General features: G+C 58.8%; 1 protein-coding gene across 1 annotated transcript in view; it reads right to left on the reverse strand.

Moving 5' to 3' along the window:
- CFAP46 (cilia and flagella associated protein 46) overlaps window positions 1–13,216 on the reverse strand; it is a 118,538-nt gene that overhangs the window by 59,834 nt on the left and 45,488 nt on the right. Inside the window, 4 exon segments of the mRNA XM_010382769.2 lie at window positions 496–667; window positions 4,936–5,119; window positions 6,961–7,099; window positions 12,303–12,387. Coding sequence (XP_010381071.2) covers window positions 496–667; window positions 4,936–5,119; window positions 6,961–7,099; window positions 12,303–12,387 — 580 coding nt within the window.

Here is a 13,216-nt window from a genome sequence, read left to right on the forward strand (position 1 = left end):
GTGTTTACACTCTGGACGATGCCAGTGGGGCCGCCATCGTCTGCCCAGGTCCCCACTTACCAGCAAACTCCCACCTCCCTGCACTGCTGTGAGCAGGGGCCGGGTGGCCAGGGGCCTGCTGAGGAGGAGCAGCTGGAGAAAGGAGCCCCGACCTCGAGTCGGAAGCGACTTTGGGGATGGCTGAGGTGCCCACAGGGTCTGAGGTGCTCCCCAGCCTCCTGAGGAAGGCGGCCTCTGGGCTGGCCCAGCTGTGTGCCTGAGAACACGCCTTCTCCCTGACCTGGACAGAGCCTTTCTGTGAAGGTCATCTGGTGGTGGTCAGGCTGAGTCCCTCAGGGCCCCTGCAGAGGACAGCACTGAGACGCATCGGGGCTCCTGGCCTCCAAAGCCTGCACGGACACGTGGATACCCAACGGCCGTCCAGACCACGGAGCGCGAAGCAGAGCTCTGGGGGAGCAGCGTGGGGTCGGCACCCTGCCCGCGGTGTGGGCTCACCATCCGGCGTGGGCTCTGCCTCAGGGGCGTCGCTGGGCGGCTTCATGGCCAGCAGGATCTCGACGGCCCAGTGGAGGTGGAAGACCACGTCCTCGAGAGGGAAGTGTCTGTGGTGGAGCCACTGGCCAAACTCCATGAGGTACTCCACCTTCTGCCACTCCGTCTCAGGCTTCTGTGGGAGTGAACAGAAAGGGCGACACCCTCGCGACAGCCCTCAAGGCTTTCCTGATGCAGTGAAACACTTTCCTTGCTCATTTTCTAGAAGAAAAGGTTCATTCTTATCCCACAGTGATCGTTTGGAGGCTGCCTCTAATGAGGTCAAGTTGCCATTTAGGCTCATTGGGACGTTTCAGGCACAGGCGAGGCGGCGCTGCTGTTTCTTTTCGCAGGCAGCGTGTGGGCAGGCTGCAGCTTGGCAAATTCCTTCCCTGTCTCCTCACCCTCTGCAGGTACCACCTCCTGGGGCCTCCCGGGTCCCCAGGCATTCCCTGTGCTGCAAGAGGACACGGGACAGGGGTCCTGCTGTCGCCCTGTCTGTGGGTGGCCCTGTCTGGGTGGTTCTGCGGGCAGCCCCGTGTCCCTGCTGGAAAGGACGCCTCCTCAGGGCAGGAAAGGTGCTTACCCTGTCCTGCGTCCAGATGCAGAGCCCAGTCCAAGGCCTGGCCGGGGCAGACTTGGCCACCGTCGCTACAGAATCAGATGAGACCACCCTAACCTGACCCTTGCAGAGTAGAGCCCCAGCCCTGCGAGCCGGGGTTAGCCTGCGCTGCGCCCTCCGCAGCCCTGCGAGCCGGGGTTAGCCTGCGCTGCGCCCTCCGCAGCCCTGCCGGCTGGGGTTAGCCTGCGTGGCACCCTCCCCTCCACAGGTGTTGCCGGGGCCACAGCCACACTCTTCTCCAGCAGGGTGGACCTCGCATGGGTGTCGCCGCCACTTCATTTCTGCTGCCAAATATCTGTGGCTCTCTGAGCGCTGGCCCATGCCACTTATTCAGCCCACGAATCTGCTGCGGGTTCCCTCTGTGCCCGGCACTCACGCTGCATCAGCCGTCATAAGCAGGTGCCTGTGGGCCTCAAAGCACAGATGCTCTGCAGGACACATGGCTCAGGACCGGAGACCCAGTGGTAGTAGGAATGGGGCCTCCCCCGGCGGAAGCTGAGGAGAGCCTTGAGGCGCTGAGAAATACCATGGGGGGTGTTTGTGGGGAGGGTGCTCCAGGCAGGGGTGCAAGGCCCTGCAGTGCGGGTAAGACAGGAAGGGACTGAGCCACAGCACCGTGGGCTGGATAATGCGGAGAGCAGCTCTGACCTGGACCTGGGGAGCCTCCCACTGCTCTGCAGAGAGCAGGCTGGGACGAGCCAAGAAGAGGTTAGCGCTGCCCACACAGGGAGACGGAAAAGAGCCCAGAGCAGCAGGGAGTGGGGGGTCTGGACAAATCTGAGGGTGAAGCCCATAGTGGAGTGTTGGATGGGCAGGTGTGAGCGTGGAGGGGTGTGGAGGGCGTGGAATGTGGGGTGTGAATGGTGTGCAGGGGGTATGTGAGATGTGAGTGGTGTGTGTGGGATGTGGGTGTGAGTGGTGTGTGTGTGGGGTGTGAATGGTGTGTGTGGGATGTGGGGTGTGAGTGGTGTGTGTGGGATGTGTCGGGTGTGAGTTGTGTTTGGGGGTATTGGGAGTGAATGGTGTGTATGAGATGTGCGTTACAGGTGTGAAGTTGAGGCCTGTGGGGTGTGTCTGGGTTGCAGCTGTGGGCTGTTATGTCACGTGTGTCTGTGGGTCTAGGTGCAAGGTGTGGGTTTGTTGTAGGTGTTGGGTGTGAGTCCAGCCACTGGAGGATGGAGCTGCAATATCTCGAGGGGAAAGGCAAGAAGAAGAATGGTGGGAAAAGCAGGCATTTGGTTTTGGGTAAGACGCTGGCCCCAGGGCGGGGCCAGGCAGGCAGCAGGATTCACAGGTCTAGGGGCAGGGTCTGGGCTAGAGAATTGCTTGTGGGGAAAATGGGCGGCAGCCATGTTTAGTTCAGGACGTGGGGTGAGATCAGATGGCCAAGGTCCTGCCCTTAGCCCAGGGCCTTCTCTGTCATGAAGAGGTGGGAAGGGGAGAAGGATGGGGAACTGGTGAGGTGGTGGGGCCTGGGAGCCACGTGAAGGATGCCCATGGATGGGGAAGGAAGGGAGCAGTTGTGGAGGCTGGCAGTGGCTCCCACAAAAGCTGTGGACATTGGGGAGGGTCTTGGCCCTGATGGGGAGGTTCAAGGGAGAGCGGGTCATCTTCTCAACAGAAGTGTGGGGCCACCCGGCGTCCACAGGCTGAGGAGTGCCGGCGACCCTGCCTCACACTGTATAACTCACAAATGTAACAGCTACAACTATAAAACTCAGAAGAAAACGGGAACAAATCTTCAAGACCTTGGGTTATGCAACAGTTTCGCAGATACGACGCCAGAAACACAAGCAACAAAACAAGAAACAGACAACTAGAATTTCACCACAATTTAAAACATATTTGTGCCACAAATCATGCCATCCCGGAAGTGAAGAAGTGGTTGAAAAAGCAGCTCACAGAATGAGAAAGGGTTTGCAGATGATGCTCCTGCTAAAGAACCTGCATCCACAATACACCATGAGCTCCTATAAGGCAATGAAAACCAAACCACCAGATTAAAAATGGGCAAAGGACTGCAATGAACACTTCTCCAACCACCTACAAATGGCCCATGGGCACGTGGGAATACGCACCCCTTCATGCGTGGCTGGGAAAATGCAGGCAAACCAAACACGAGGAGAAACCCCTTCACACCCACCGGCACAGCCAGAACCGTCAGACAACATCAAGAGCTGGTGAGCGTGTGGAGAAACTGCCGCCCACACCCTGCAGGTGGGAAGGCAACCCTGTGAGGCTGCTGTGGGAGGCAATCTGGCACTTCATCTCATGGCCCCACACAGGGCCACCGGGTGCCCAGCAACTCCACTGCTGGGCTGTGCCCCCAGGGGACGAGGAGGGGGCCACGCAGAACTCGGGAGCAAATGCTGACCGCACCTTTCCTCACAGCAGGCAGATAACGGGAAACAACAAACAGCCAGGTGTGGACTGTGAGACACGGAACAGAATATGACTGAGCCCTAAACGGGAATGATGGGGATGGCCCTGGGCGATGTCATGCTGAATGAAGGGCCACGTAAGGCTTGGCTCTGTTGACAGAAAATGTCCAGATCCGCGGCTTGCTGGGGCCGATGGCGGTAGGGAAGGATGGGGAGTGAGTGCTGATGGATGCAGGGTTTCTGGGGGGTGATGAAACCTTCTAAAATTGTGTGTGGGTGATGATTATATAACTCTGAGAATTCACTAAAAACATCACATTGTACCTCTCAGAAAAACAGAGAACTGGAGGAAGGACTCGGGTAAGTGAAGACAGAAAACACTTTCAAGGGTTTCTGCCCCGACAGCCAGCACGACTCGGCTGGGTCCTGCCTTCCCCAGTCGTCCCGCAGCCTCCCCTCCTCAGGCCCTTCCTGCTTTCCCTGGAGGAGGCCAGGTCCTTGCCTGATCCCCGCCAACCCCAGCAGGGCAGCTGCCGAGGAACGACGTGGCCTCTGGCTCCCGGGAGAGAGGCGCAGTGGCTCCCTGTGGCTCCCCCATGGTGGTACCCGGGCATCTGCCTTGACTGCCCAGTGCCCTGAGCTGGCACTCACACAGCACCATCAGAGACCCCCAGCCATCCTCAGTTCCCAACGCCAAGGTCTGCCTGGACACCAGAGCAATCCAAAGACCTCAGGGCAGGATTGCTCAGTGGTTTCTCTGAGCCGGAGAAACAGCCTGCGTAACAGAAAAGCCTTTTAAGATCTTCACTAACGTTGAAAGGTTCACGCCTTTCACACCAGGGGCCTGGGATGCCTTTTCATCCCCAAGATGAAGTTCTCGGTACGCACCACATGGCCCTTGCTTCTGACAAGCAGACACATCAAATCAACGCCAAAGCACCCACCTCCTCCTGAGCCCACCCCACGTGCATCGAAGGGAACATCCGTCTTGCCTTCCTGGGGGTGAGGAAGAGACACCAGCGTCCCCAGAAAGCCGGCATCCCAGGGCCCTGCAGAGCCCTGCTCCCCTCCGCCGCCACCTGCCCATCTGGGCCCCTGGGCCTCCAGGGCGCTTCTCCTTGGGGCATCACCCTCTGGCTCCCCCTCACCCTGCTCAGGGACAAGGACCTGACCACGACCCCTCTATGCTGGAAAGGGACCACTGAAACCAGCTCCATCCATCATCCCTGACTGGTCGGCAAGAGGAGTGCCCAGGGCCTCAGGGTGCATTCTCTGCACCGTCAGCCATGGCTGCTCTACGTGCCGCCCACGCCAGGACCCGGCTGAGCTTCTGTCTACACGGTTCTCCCTTTTGCTAAAGGACACATTTTACAATGTGCACCCACGCTCAGGGCTTCGCACCTGCAAGGCCTGGATGGCGCTGCTGTAGCAGGCCAGCTCTCCAGACACGCTTGGTGAGTTCAGGGCCAGGCGGTGCCACATGCGCGCCAAGTAGTCCTCACTCTCGGCCTTGAATTTCTGTATTTCCATCGAGAAATTCTGCCCGAGCTTGGCCTTCACGATGACCATGTGCTTGAAGATCAAGCTAAAGAAAGGGAAGGTGAGAAACCAACGTCGGGATCGGGTGGCAGAATTCTCAACGTGTGTGATGCGGCCGGGACTTACTCCTCCACTTTCTGCTTAAAAAGACAAAGCAAAGCAGAGTCCAGGGGAGTAGGGGTCTTGAGCCTGCGTGGGGTTTTCCATCCCCGCCCTCCCTATGTTGAATTCTCCTGGGGAAGTCAAGTCTTCCAGCGCCAAGTGGGAACCTGGGGAGGCCTAGGCAGAGGAGGGCAGTGAGGAGCAGGGGTGCACACTCCGGGCGGGGGTGCAGCAGGCGGGGGGAGGGGGGAGGGGGTGCACACTCCGGGCGGGGGTGCAGCAGGAGGGGGGAGGGGGGAGGGGGAGCACACTCCGGGCGGGGGTGCAGCAGGCGGGGGGAGGGGGGAGGGGGAGCACACTCCAGGCGGGGGTGCAGCAGGCGGGGGGAGGGGGGAGGGGGTGCACACTCCGGGCGGGGGTGCAGCAGGCGGGGGGAGGGGGGAGGGGGAGCACACTCCGGGCGGGGGTGCAGCAGGCGGGGGGAGAGGGGAGGGGGAGCACACTCCAGGCGGGGGTGCAGCAGGCGGGGGGAGAGGGGAGGGGGTGCACATTCCAGGCGGGGGTGCAGCAGGCGGGGGGAGAGGGGAGGGGGTGCACACTCCAGGCGGGGGTGCAGCAGGAGGGGGGAGGGGGAGGGGAGCACACTCCAGGCGGGGGTGCAGCAGGAGGGGGGAGGGGGGAGGGGAGCACACTCCGGGCGGGGGTGCAGCAGGAGGGGGGAGGGGGGAGGGGAGCACACTCCAGGCGGGGGTGCAGCAGGAGGGGGGAGGGGGGAGGGGAGCACACTCCAGGCGGGGGTGCAGCAGGAGGGGGGAGGGGGGAGGGGAGCACACTCCAGGCGGGGGTGCAGCAGGCGGGGGAGGGGGAGGGGTGCACACTCCGGGTGGGGGTTCAGCAGGCGGGGGGAGGGGGGAAGGGGAGCACATTCCAGGCGGGGGTGCAGCAGGCGGGGGGAGAGGGGAGGGGGTGCACACTCCGGGCGGGGGTGCAGCAGGCGGGGGAGGGGGGAGGGGAGCACACTCCAGGCGGGGGTGCAGCAGGAGGGGGGGAGGGGGGAGGGGAGCACACTCCAGGCGGGGGTGCAGCAGGAGGGGGGAGGGGGGAGGGGAGCACACTCCGGGCGGGGGTGCAGCAGGTGGCGGGAGAGGGGAGGGGAGCACACTCCGGGCGGGGGTGCAGCAGGAGGGGGGAGGGGAGAGGGGAGCACACTCCAGGCGGGGGTGCAGCAGGAGGGAGGAGGGGGGAGGGGTGCACACTCCGGGTGGGGGTTCAGCAGGCGGGGGGAGGGGGGAAGGGGAGCACATTCCAGGCGGGGGTGCAGCAGGCGGGGGAAGAGGGGAGGGGGTGCACACTCCGGGCGGGGGTGCAGCAGGCGGGGGGAGGGGGGAGGGGGTGCACACTCCGGGCGGGGGTGCAGCAGGCGGCGGGAGGGGGGAGGGGAGCACACTCCAGGCGGGGGTGCAGCAGGAGGGGGGAGGGGGGAGGGGAGCACACTCCAGGCGGGGGTGCAGCAGGAGGGGGGAGGGGGGAGGGGGGAGGGGAGCACACTCCGGGCGGGGGTGCAGCAGGCGGTGGGGGCAGCACACTCGGGGGGGGGGGTGCAGCAGGCGGTGGGGGAGCACACTCCAGGTGGGGGTGCAGCAGGCAGTTGGGGGAGCACACTCAGGGGGGTGCAGCAGACGGTGGAGGAGCACACTCCGGGCGGGGGTGCAGCAGGCGGTGGGGGGAGCACACTCTGGTGGGGGAGTACTCCCCTGTTGGGGATGCAGTGTCTGGAGCACTCACAGGCGGTGGGCTGTCCTTGGCAGCACCTGCACGGCCTCGTCCAGCACCTTGAGGCCACCCTCCCAGTCGTCCTGGTCGGCGTGGCTGTGGAAGAGCAGGCCATAGAGCGCAGCACGGAGCGTCAGGTCGTCCTCAGCCCCTGGGAGGGAGAAGAAGGGGTGTCCTTGGAGCTGCCCGATCCCTCATCAAAGGTGCCCTCGGACCTCCCGGACTAAGCTGCCCATCACAGTGCCCCCGAGGTGGAACCGTGGCTACTCAGGTGCCCAGGCCGGCGCATGCCCCGCAGGGCTAATGTGAGCTGTGGACCTGTGTGGCCCGTTCAGCTGTCTTGTCTCCTTGCTGGTTTCTGCCTCTCACTCTCCATCTGCTTGGAGAATTCTGGATTTACAAACACAGCCCTGTGTTTCCACGTATTAAGGATCGGCGAGCAGGACTCAGGGTCCTTTCAGGAGTTACATGGAAAGCTCCCCCGTGGCCGAGGACACAGCGCCATGTGCGCGCTCGGGAGTCCACACGCTTGGCGCCCGCAGCACGGGAACAGCCCCCGAGTCTCCGCACGGGCAGCTGAGCCACGTGACATGCAGAGGCAAAGGTGCCCGCCTTTGGGGCACACGCAGAAACCACCTGCCTGCTGGGAGGGGAGCCCCACCCAGTCTTCACAGGGTGTCCCGTGGGCCATCAGTGCCCCCAAGTGCACGAGGCCAGCAGGGTGGGTCCTGGTGGGATGGGACCCTCCGTGTCTGGGTGAGCTGCAGATGAACTTGAAGGGCAGTGAAGGGATGGGGTGAACACAGGGCCGCATCCCTCACACATCCCCGCGGAGCACAGAACCCGCCCACTCCGCTATCTCCTGGCCAAGAGTCCTTTTACCTCAAGGATTCCGAGAGCCTGGGGAGATCCAAAACATTGAGCCAAGGCCATGGAGCCCCCACCTCGGGAAGGGGTGCTGAGTGGCAGGTCTGTGCCTTGTTGCTGTCCCTGACCCAGCACAGCCATGGCGACCAGAATGCTGACGCGTCCCCTACCCTTCATGGGTGCCGCCCGGCCCAGCCTGCACACCCTTCCCCTGATGGTAATTCCCACACCCTCCCGGCTCTCTCAGAGGTCAGTAAGGGATCTCTCTTCTCTCTTTTCTCTTCTCTCTCCTTCCTCTCCTCTTCTCTCTTTCCTCTCTGCTCTCCTCTCTCTCTTCTCTCTGGCCTCTCTCTCTCCTCTCTCCTCCCCCCTCTTCTCTCTCTCCTCTCCCCTCCTCTCTCTTCTCTCCTCTCCTCTCCCTCTCTCTCTCTCGTCTTCTCTCCCTCTTCCTCCCTCTCTCTCTCTTGTCCCAGGAATAAGCTTCAGTGAAGCCTTGTCTGGAAAATTCTTTGGGTCTCAAGTCAATTTCTGCTGCATTGAGCGCCCAATAACCATAGTGGGCACCAATGCAGACTCCACCCCCTTCTAATGGTAGTGGATCTTGGGTTTCCCTGGCTGTCTCCACACCCTGCCACCCCTCACCTGGCTCCCCTCCCAGGTGCTTCTGTAACCTGTACTCCTGCCGCCTTCACCCCTGCTGCCTGCACCTGCCACCCCCACTGGCCCTGCTGTGCTGCTTGCAGGTCTCTGGGCCAGGTCGGGACGGCTCCCGCCTCCACCCACCCTCTGGAGCCTTCTCAGACTCTGGAGTCCCTAATGCGCTTTCTCTTTTCAGAAGTCTGGTGCTTTTCTGTAATTTTAAAGATAAACAGTATGGGCCGGGCGCAGTGGCTCAAGCCTGTAATCCCAGCACTTTGGGAGGCCGAGACGGGCGGATCACGAGGTCAGGAGATCGAGACCATCCTGGCGAACACAGTGAAACCCCGTCTCTACTAAAAATACAAAAAACTAGCCGGGCGAGGTGGCGGGCGCCTGGAGTCCCAGCTACTTGGGAGGCTGAGGCAGGAGAATGGCGAGAACCCGGGAGGCGGAGCTTGCAGTGAGCTGAGATCTGGCCACTGCACTCCAGCCTGGGCGACAGAGCAAGACTCCGCCTCAAAAAAAAAAAAAAAAAAAAAAAAAAAAAAAAGATAAACAGTATGACCCTAAGAAAAGACAGACAAACCCCTTTCTCCCAGCGCCCTCCCGCAGCACTCTGCAGGCCACAGTGCTGAGGGCTGGAGTCCGTGTCATCCTGCACCAGCCCCGTCATGCTATCAGCAGGACCCGCCTCTGGTGCCAGCACCTGGACCACCGAGGCTTACATCATAGAGTGTGGAGGCTTCTTTCCCTTCTCTGACTCATTTTTCATGAGACTGCGTTCTCCAGAGATGACCCGCTGGGTCTAGGGAGCGAACACGTCCATGGCTGGAAGGACGGCACCCATGGCTAGGAGGGCGGCACCCCATCGGATGCTGGGATCTGTGGGCTCACTGTGGCCTTCACACTCTGCCAGGCCCTCCTCACCCAGGCACTGGCCAGAGAAGCGGGTCTGCGTTTGAAACGTGGGAATCAACCCTGAGCCCTGCTTCCTCCCGCTTGAATTCATTAAACCAGGGTCCAATGAACTTGGAAACCACACATAGCATAGCAGGGAGTCCGCTTCAATCCTGCCTAAGTGGAGGGCTCACCTTGAGGTGTGACCTCCTCATTGACCCACAGCCATGTCCTGGGACCACCCGGTGCACATCCAATTCCCGGGCGGAGGCGCTGCAGCCGGACCCCTCCCCAGGCATTCCTGTGGACCGTCCCTCCTCCTCGGAGGCCGCCAGCTCTGGTGCAGCCAGACCCCTCCCCAGGCGTTCCTGTGGACCGTCCCTCCTCCTCGGAGGCCACCAGCTCTGGTGGTGCCTCTGGGAGTGTGAGGGCTGTGGTCTGTGCATGAGGAGGAATGTGCCTGTGCTGAGCTCTGGGCCTCATGTGACCACAGCACAACACGGCCGTCCCGACTAACTCAAGAATCGATGTGGCCTGGACACTAAGCATTTAGCTGCCAGACGTGGTGCAAGTATCTTTCCGTCTGTTCCCTTCTGACTGTTCTGCACTTACCAGGATTCAGGAGCATACATTTTTGTATCTGTGAAAGGTGCCTCTTTCCACAAAATCTCTGCTATGCTCAATTCTACTTTCTGATATTTTTTCTAGAATTTGACTTTTTAAAACTACTTAACTATTCACCTTGTCTGATGTTGATTTTGGTGAATGGAGTAAAATGTAGTATGGCTTCCAGGTTCTGCCCAGAGGCACAAAGCCCCCTCCACAGCCTCCTCTGCCCGTGCCCTGTTCTGAAGGGGTCTGGGCTGCCTTCTGCCTCCCCAGTGCTCGGATCCACATCTCTGTCCTCGTGAAATACCCCCCAGGGCTGACAAGAATCACATGCCAGGTTGTGGACAGAATGGTTGTGACTGAGCAGTAACCAGGCTGCACCCTGGCCACGTCCTTGTTGTTAAAAGTCACCTGGACCCCCGTCACTCCTGTAGATGGGGTCTCTGACGTAAGAATCCTAAGGCTTTGGTTGAAGGATCACTTAGGATGTTTTTCGGACCCTGAATGCAAGCAACCAGTGTGGAGTCCCCCACAGAGGAGTGGCACAGGGACTGGCCCAGGAGCGCCTTCCCAAGACTCCGCGCTCTTCCGACAGTCAGCCATCTCCACACTTTCGTCCTCTCCAAAACCCTCAAGACCCCACCCCCAAACTCCTCAGGGAGGTGGGTCTGAGGCTGTATCCCCATCTCCGGCTCAGCAACCCCAGGATTGACCCTTTCTCTGCTGCAGCCTAGCCTCTCAGTGGAAGGACTTGCTGTGTGCCTCGGGCTCGTGCTTGCAGGACCAGCAAACCACACACACTGCTGGGGTTAGTACTCACCTTAGTAATTACACGTGGCACACTTTTGTTTATTATTTTAAATCAACTTTGCCTCTCTAAATAGACTCTAAATGCTCAAGGTAGGTTCCACTTTTCTATTCCACAGCATTTAAAGATTTCCCAAATACACATTAGGACTCTTAACAGGGATAATTTTTTTTAGCAGACAGTTTTTTCCTACAAACATGAATTGGTATTCTAATATGATTCTATTGTTCTAAAGTCAGTATGTGTTTTCGTATGTTTGTTTTTGCAGGAGTGTGTGTCCACGTTTTTTGTGGAGGTAGAAAAATGCGATTTATCTGTCAGCACAGCCGAGAGGCCAGACTTCACGGCAGCCACAACCAGGGCACTGTCACAGTGTCCACTCTGGACTCAGGGGTGTGTGGCCCTGGACAAGGTTCACAAAACCAAAAATAACATTATAAGCCCCCCAGCCGACTGAATGGACCCTCCTCTCGGCCCAGGGCCTTCCGAAGTGTACCTGAAAAACTAGTTTGATGGGGTCGGGGGTGGTAGGGGGCAAGGGTGGACAGGTCTCATCACATCCCCTCTGCCTTTGGCGCCAGGCACAATGGACCAGCGTCCACATGAAAACAGAGCTCTGAGGGCTGACGCAGTGGAAGCTCTGTAGCAGTAAGATACCAAGTTCCAGTCTGACTCTACCAAAGCATCACACGACAGATCGCAGGCCTGAAAGAGATCCAGGTATTTTATACCCAAATATCTTTCTTCAGCATACTTTGAAGTGGGGCCCGCGCACCTGTCTCTTGAACGGAAAAACTACATCCTGTTGAGAATCCCCTTTTCCCTCTCCAGGGCTGTTCCCTGAGCCAGGGGAGAATTAACCAAGAGTCTGGTGCCTTTTTGTCTGATAAGAGCTCGGAAGCCTGGAGGCTTCACCTGCAAGATAAAAACCTTGGTCTCCACAACTCCTCATCTAAACCTGGACATTCCTTTCTGTTGATTCCAGGTCTTTAGATAATAACTCTTTCAACAAATTGTCAATCAGAAAATCTCTGAATCTGCCAGTGACCTGGAAGCCTCCCCTCCGAGCTGTCCCACCTTCTGGACCAAACCATTGTGCACCAGACATGTATTTTGATGTCTCTGCCTGTAACTCCTGTTCCCCTAAAATGTACGAAATCAAGCTGTAAACCAACGACCGCGGGCCCGTGTTCTCAGGACCTCCTGGGGCTGTGTCACGCGCCGCGCTTCTCACATGTGGCTCAGCACCAATCCCTTCAGGTAGTTCACAGAGTTTGACTTTTTTCATGGACAGTGGGAAGGTCCTGGCTCTGGCTTCTTTGTATGTTGAAAAGGAATTTCATGGGCTCATTCCTGAAGAGCACTCAGGCGCCTGTCATGCGTCAAATGCTGAACAGACATTATCTGGAGGTATGGCCAGGTGGCTTCATGTCAGGGCACGGGAATTTAAAAGCACCCCATGTTTAAAACTGGGCTCAAGTCCTTCCCTTTCCTTGTACCTGGAGCCCATGCGTCTGTCTGTCCTGCTACAAACCTGGAAGAAAATATCCTTCGGTCGTCCCACCGCCTTGGAAGTCAGCCGTGGGCCACTGGTGCAGAAGCAGTGTCTTCCCTTTCTCCTAAAGTAACACAAGTAAATGACACGTATATTTGAAAGCTGCAAGACAGTCTTTCACCACGAGCTAAGAAACTCCCCCTCTGAGTCTCCTTAAACTGCTTGCTATTGCCATAAGCAGCTGTAAATTAACCTGACAATGTTGTACCGGCCGCTATCGCCCACATTCTAAAGCTTAACAATATACAGCCAATGAATAGCTTAAGTTATTTTAATGTAAATTCTTGGCAAACAACTCAGGAACTGCCTCTTATTTCCCTTTAAAAACCCACTTGGAACTGCCTCTAATTGGAATGCATGTTCAGGGCCGCTTGAATCGATGCTTCTGGATGACAACTTTCAAGCCTGGCCCAGGCAAACTCTCTACTTATACCAATTTTGCCTCAGCTTCTTCCTTTTAGGTTGACATCATTTTGCTTTTCATTTCGTTATAGTAGGTAGCTAGTCAAACACGAGCTGGGCGGGAGAGGCCCCCCCGCCCTGCCCCAGGAACTTCAGGCAACCATCAGGTGACGGTCAGGCAGCTGTTAACTGTCTCTGTAAAATAATAATTGGTCTCAGCCAGCACCAGGGAAAGGCCATCTCCCAAGAGACAGAAAAAACCTGAAACTGGTGATGAGCCGCTTCCCGATGAGATCTCAGGAGCTGGAGGAGTGGGCTCAAGCACGCACACTGAGAGGCGAAACCGCGGAGTTTCCCTGGTCTATGACCTCCCTCTAGGAACACGCGACTGGTAAGGGACCACCTCCAATGAGCACGTGCAAAACTCCAGTAAATACACTGGGCATGCGGCCCCTCCCACGTGCGGGCAGCCACCGTACATGCAGACAGCC

This window comes from Rhinopithecus roxellana, chromosome 11 (assembly GCF_007565055.1).
Source record: "Rhinopithecus roxellana isolate Shanxi Qingling chromosome 11, ASM756505v1, whole genome shotgun sequence".
Lineage (NCBI taxonomy): Eukaryota > Metazoa > Chordata > Mammalia > Primates > Cercopithecidae > Rhinopithecus > Rhinopithecus roxellana.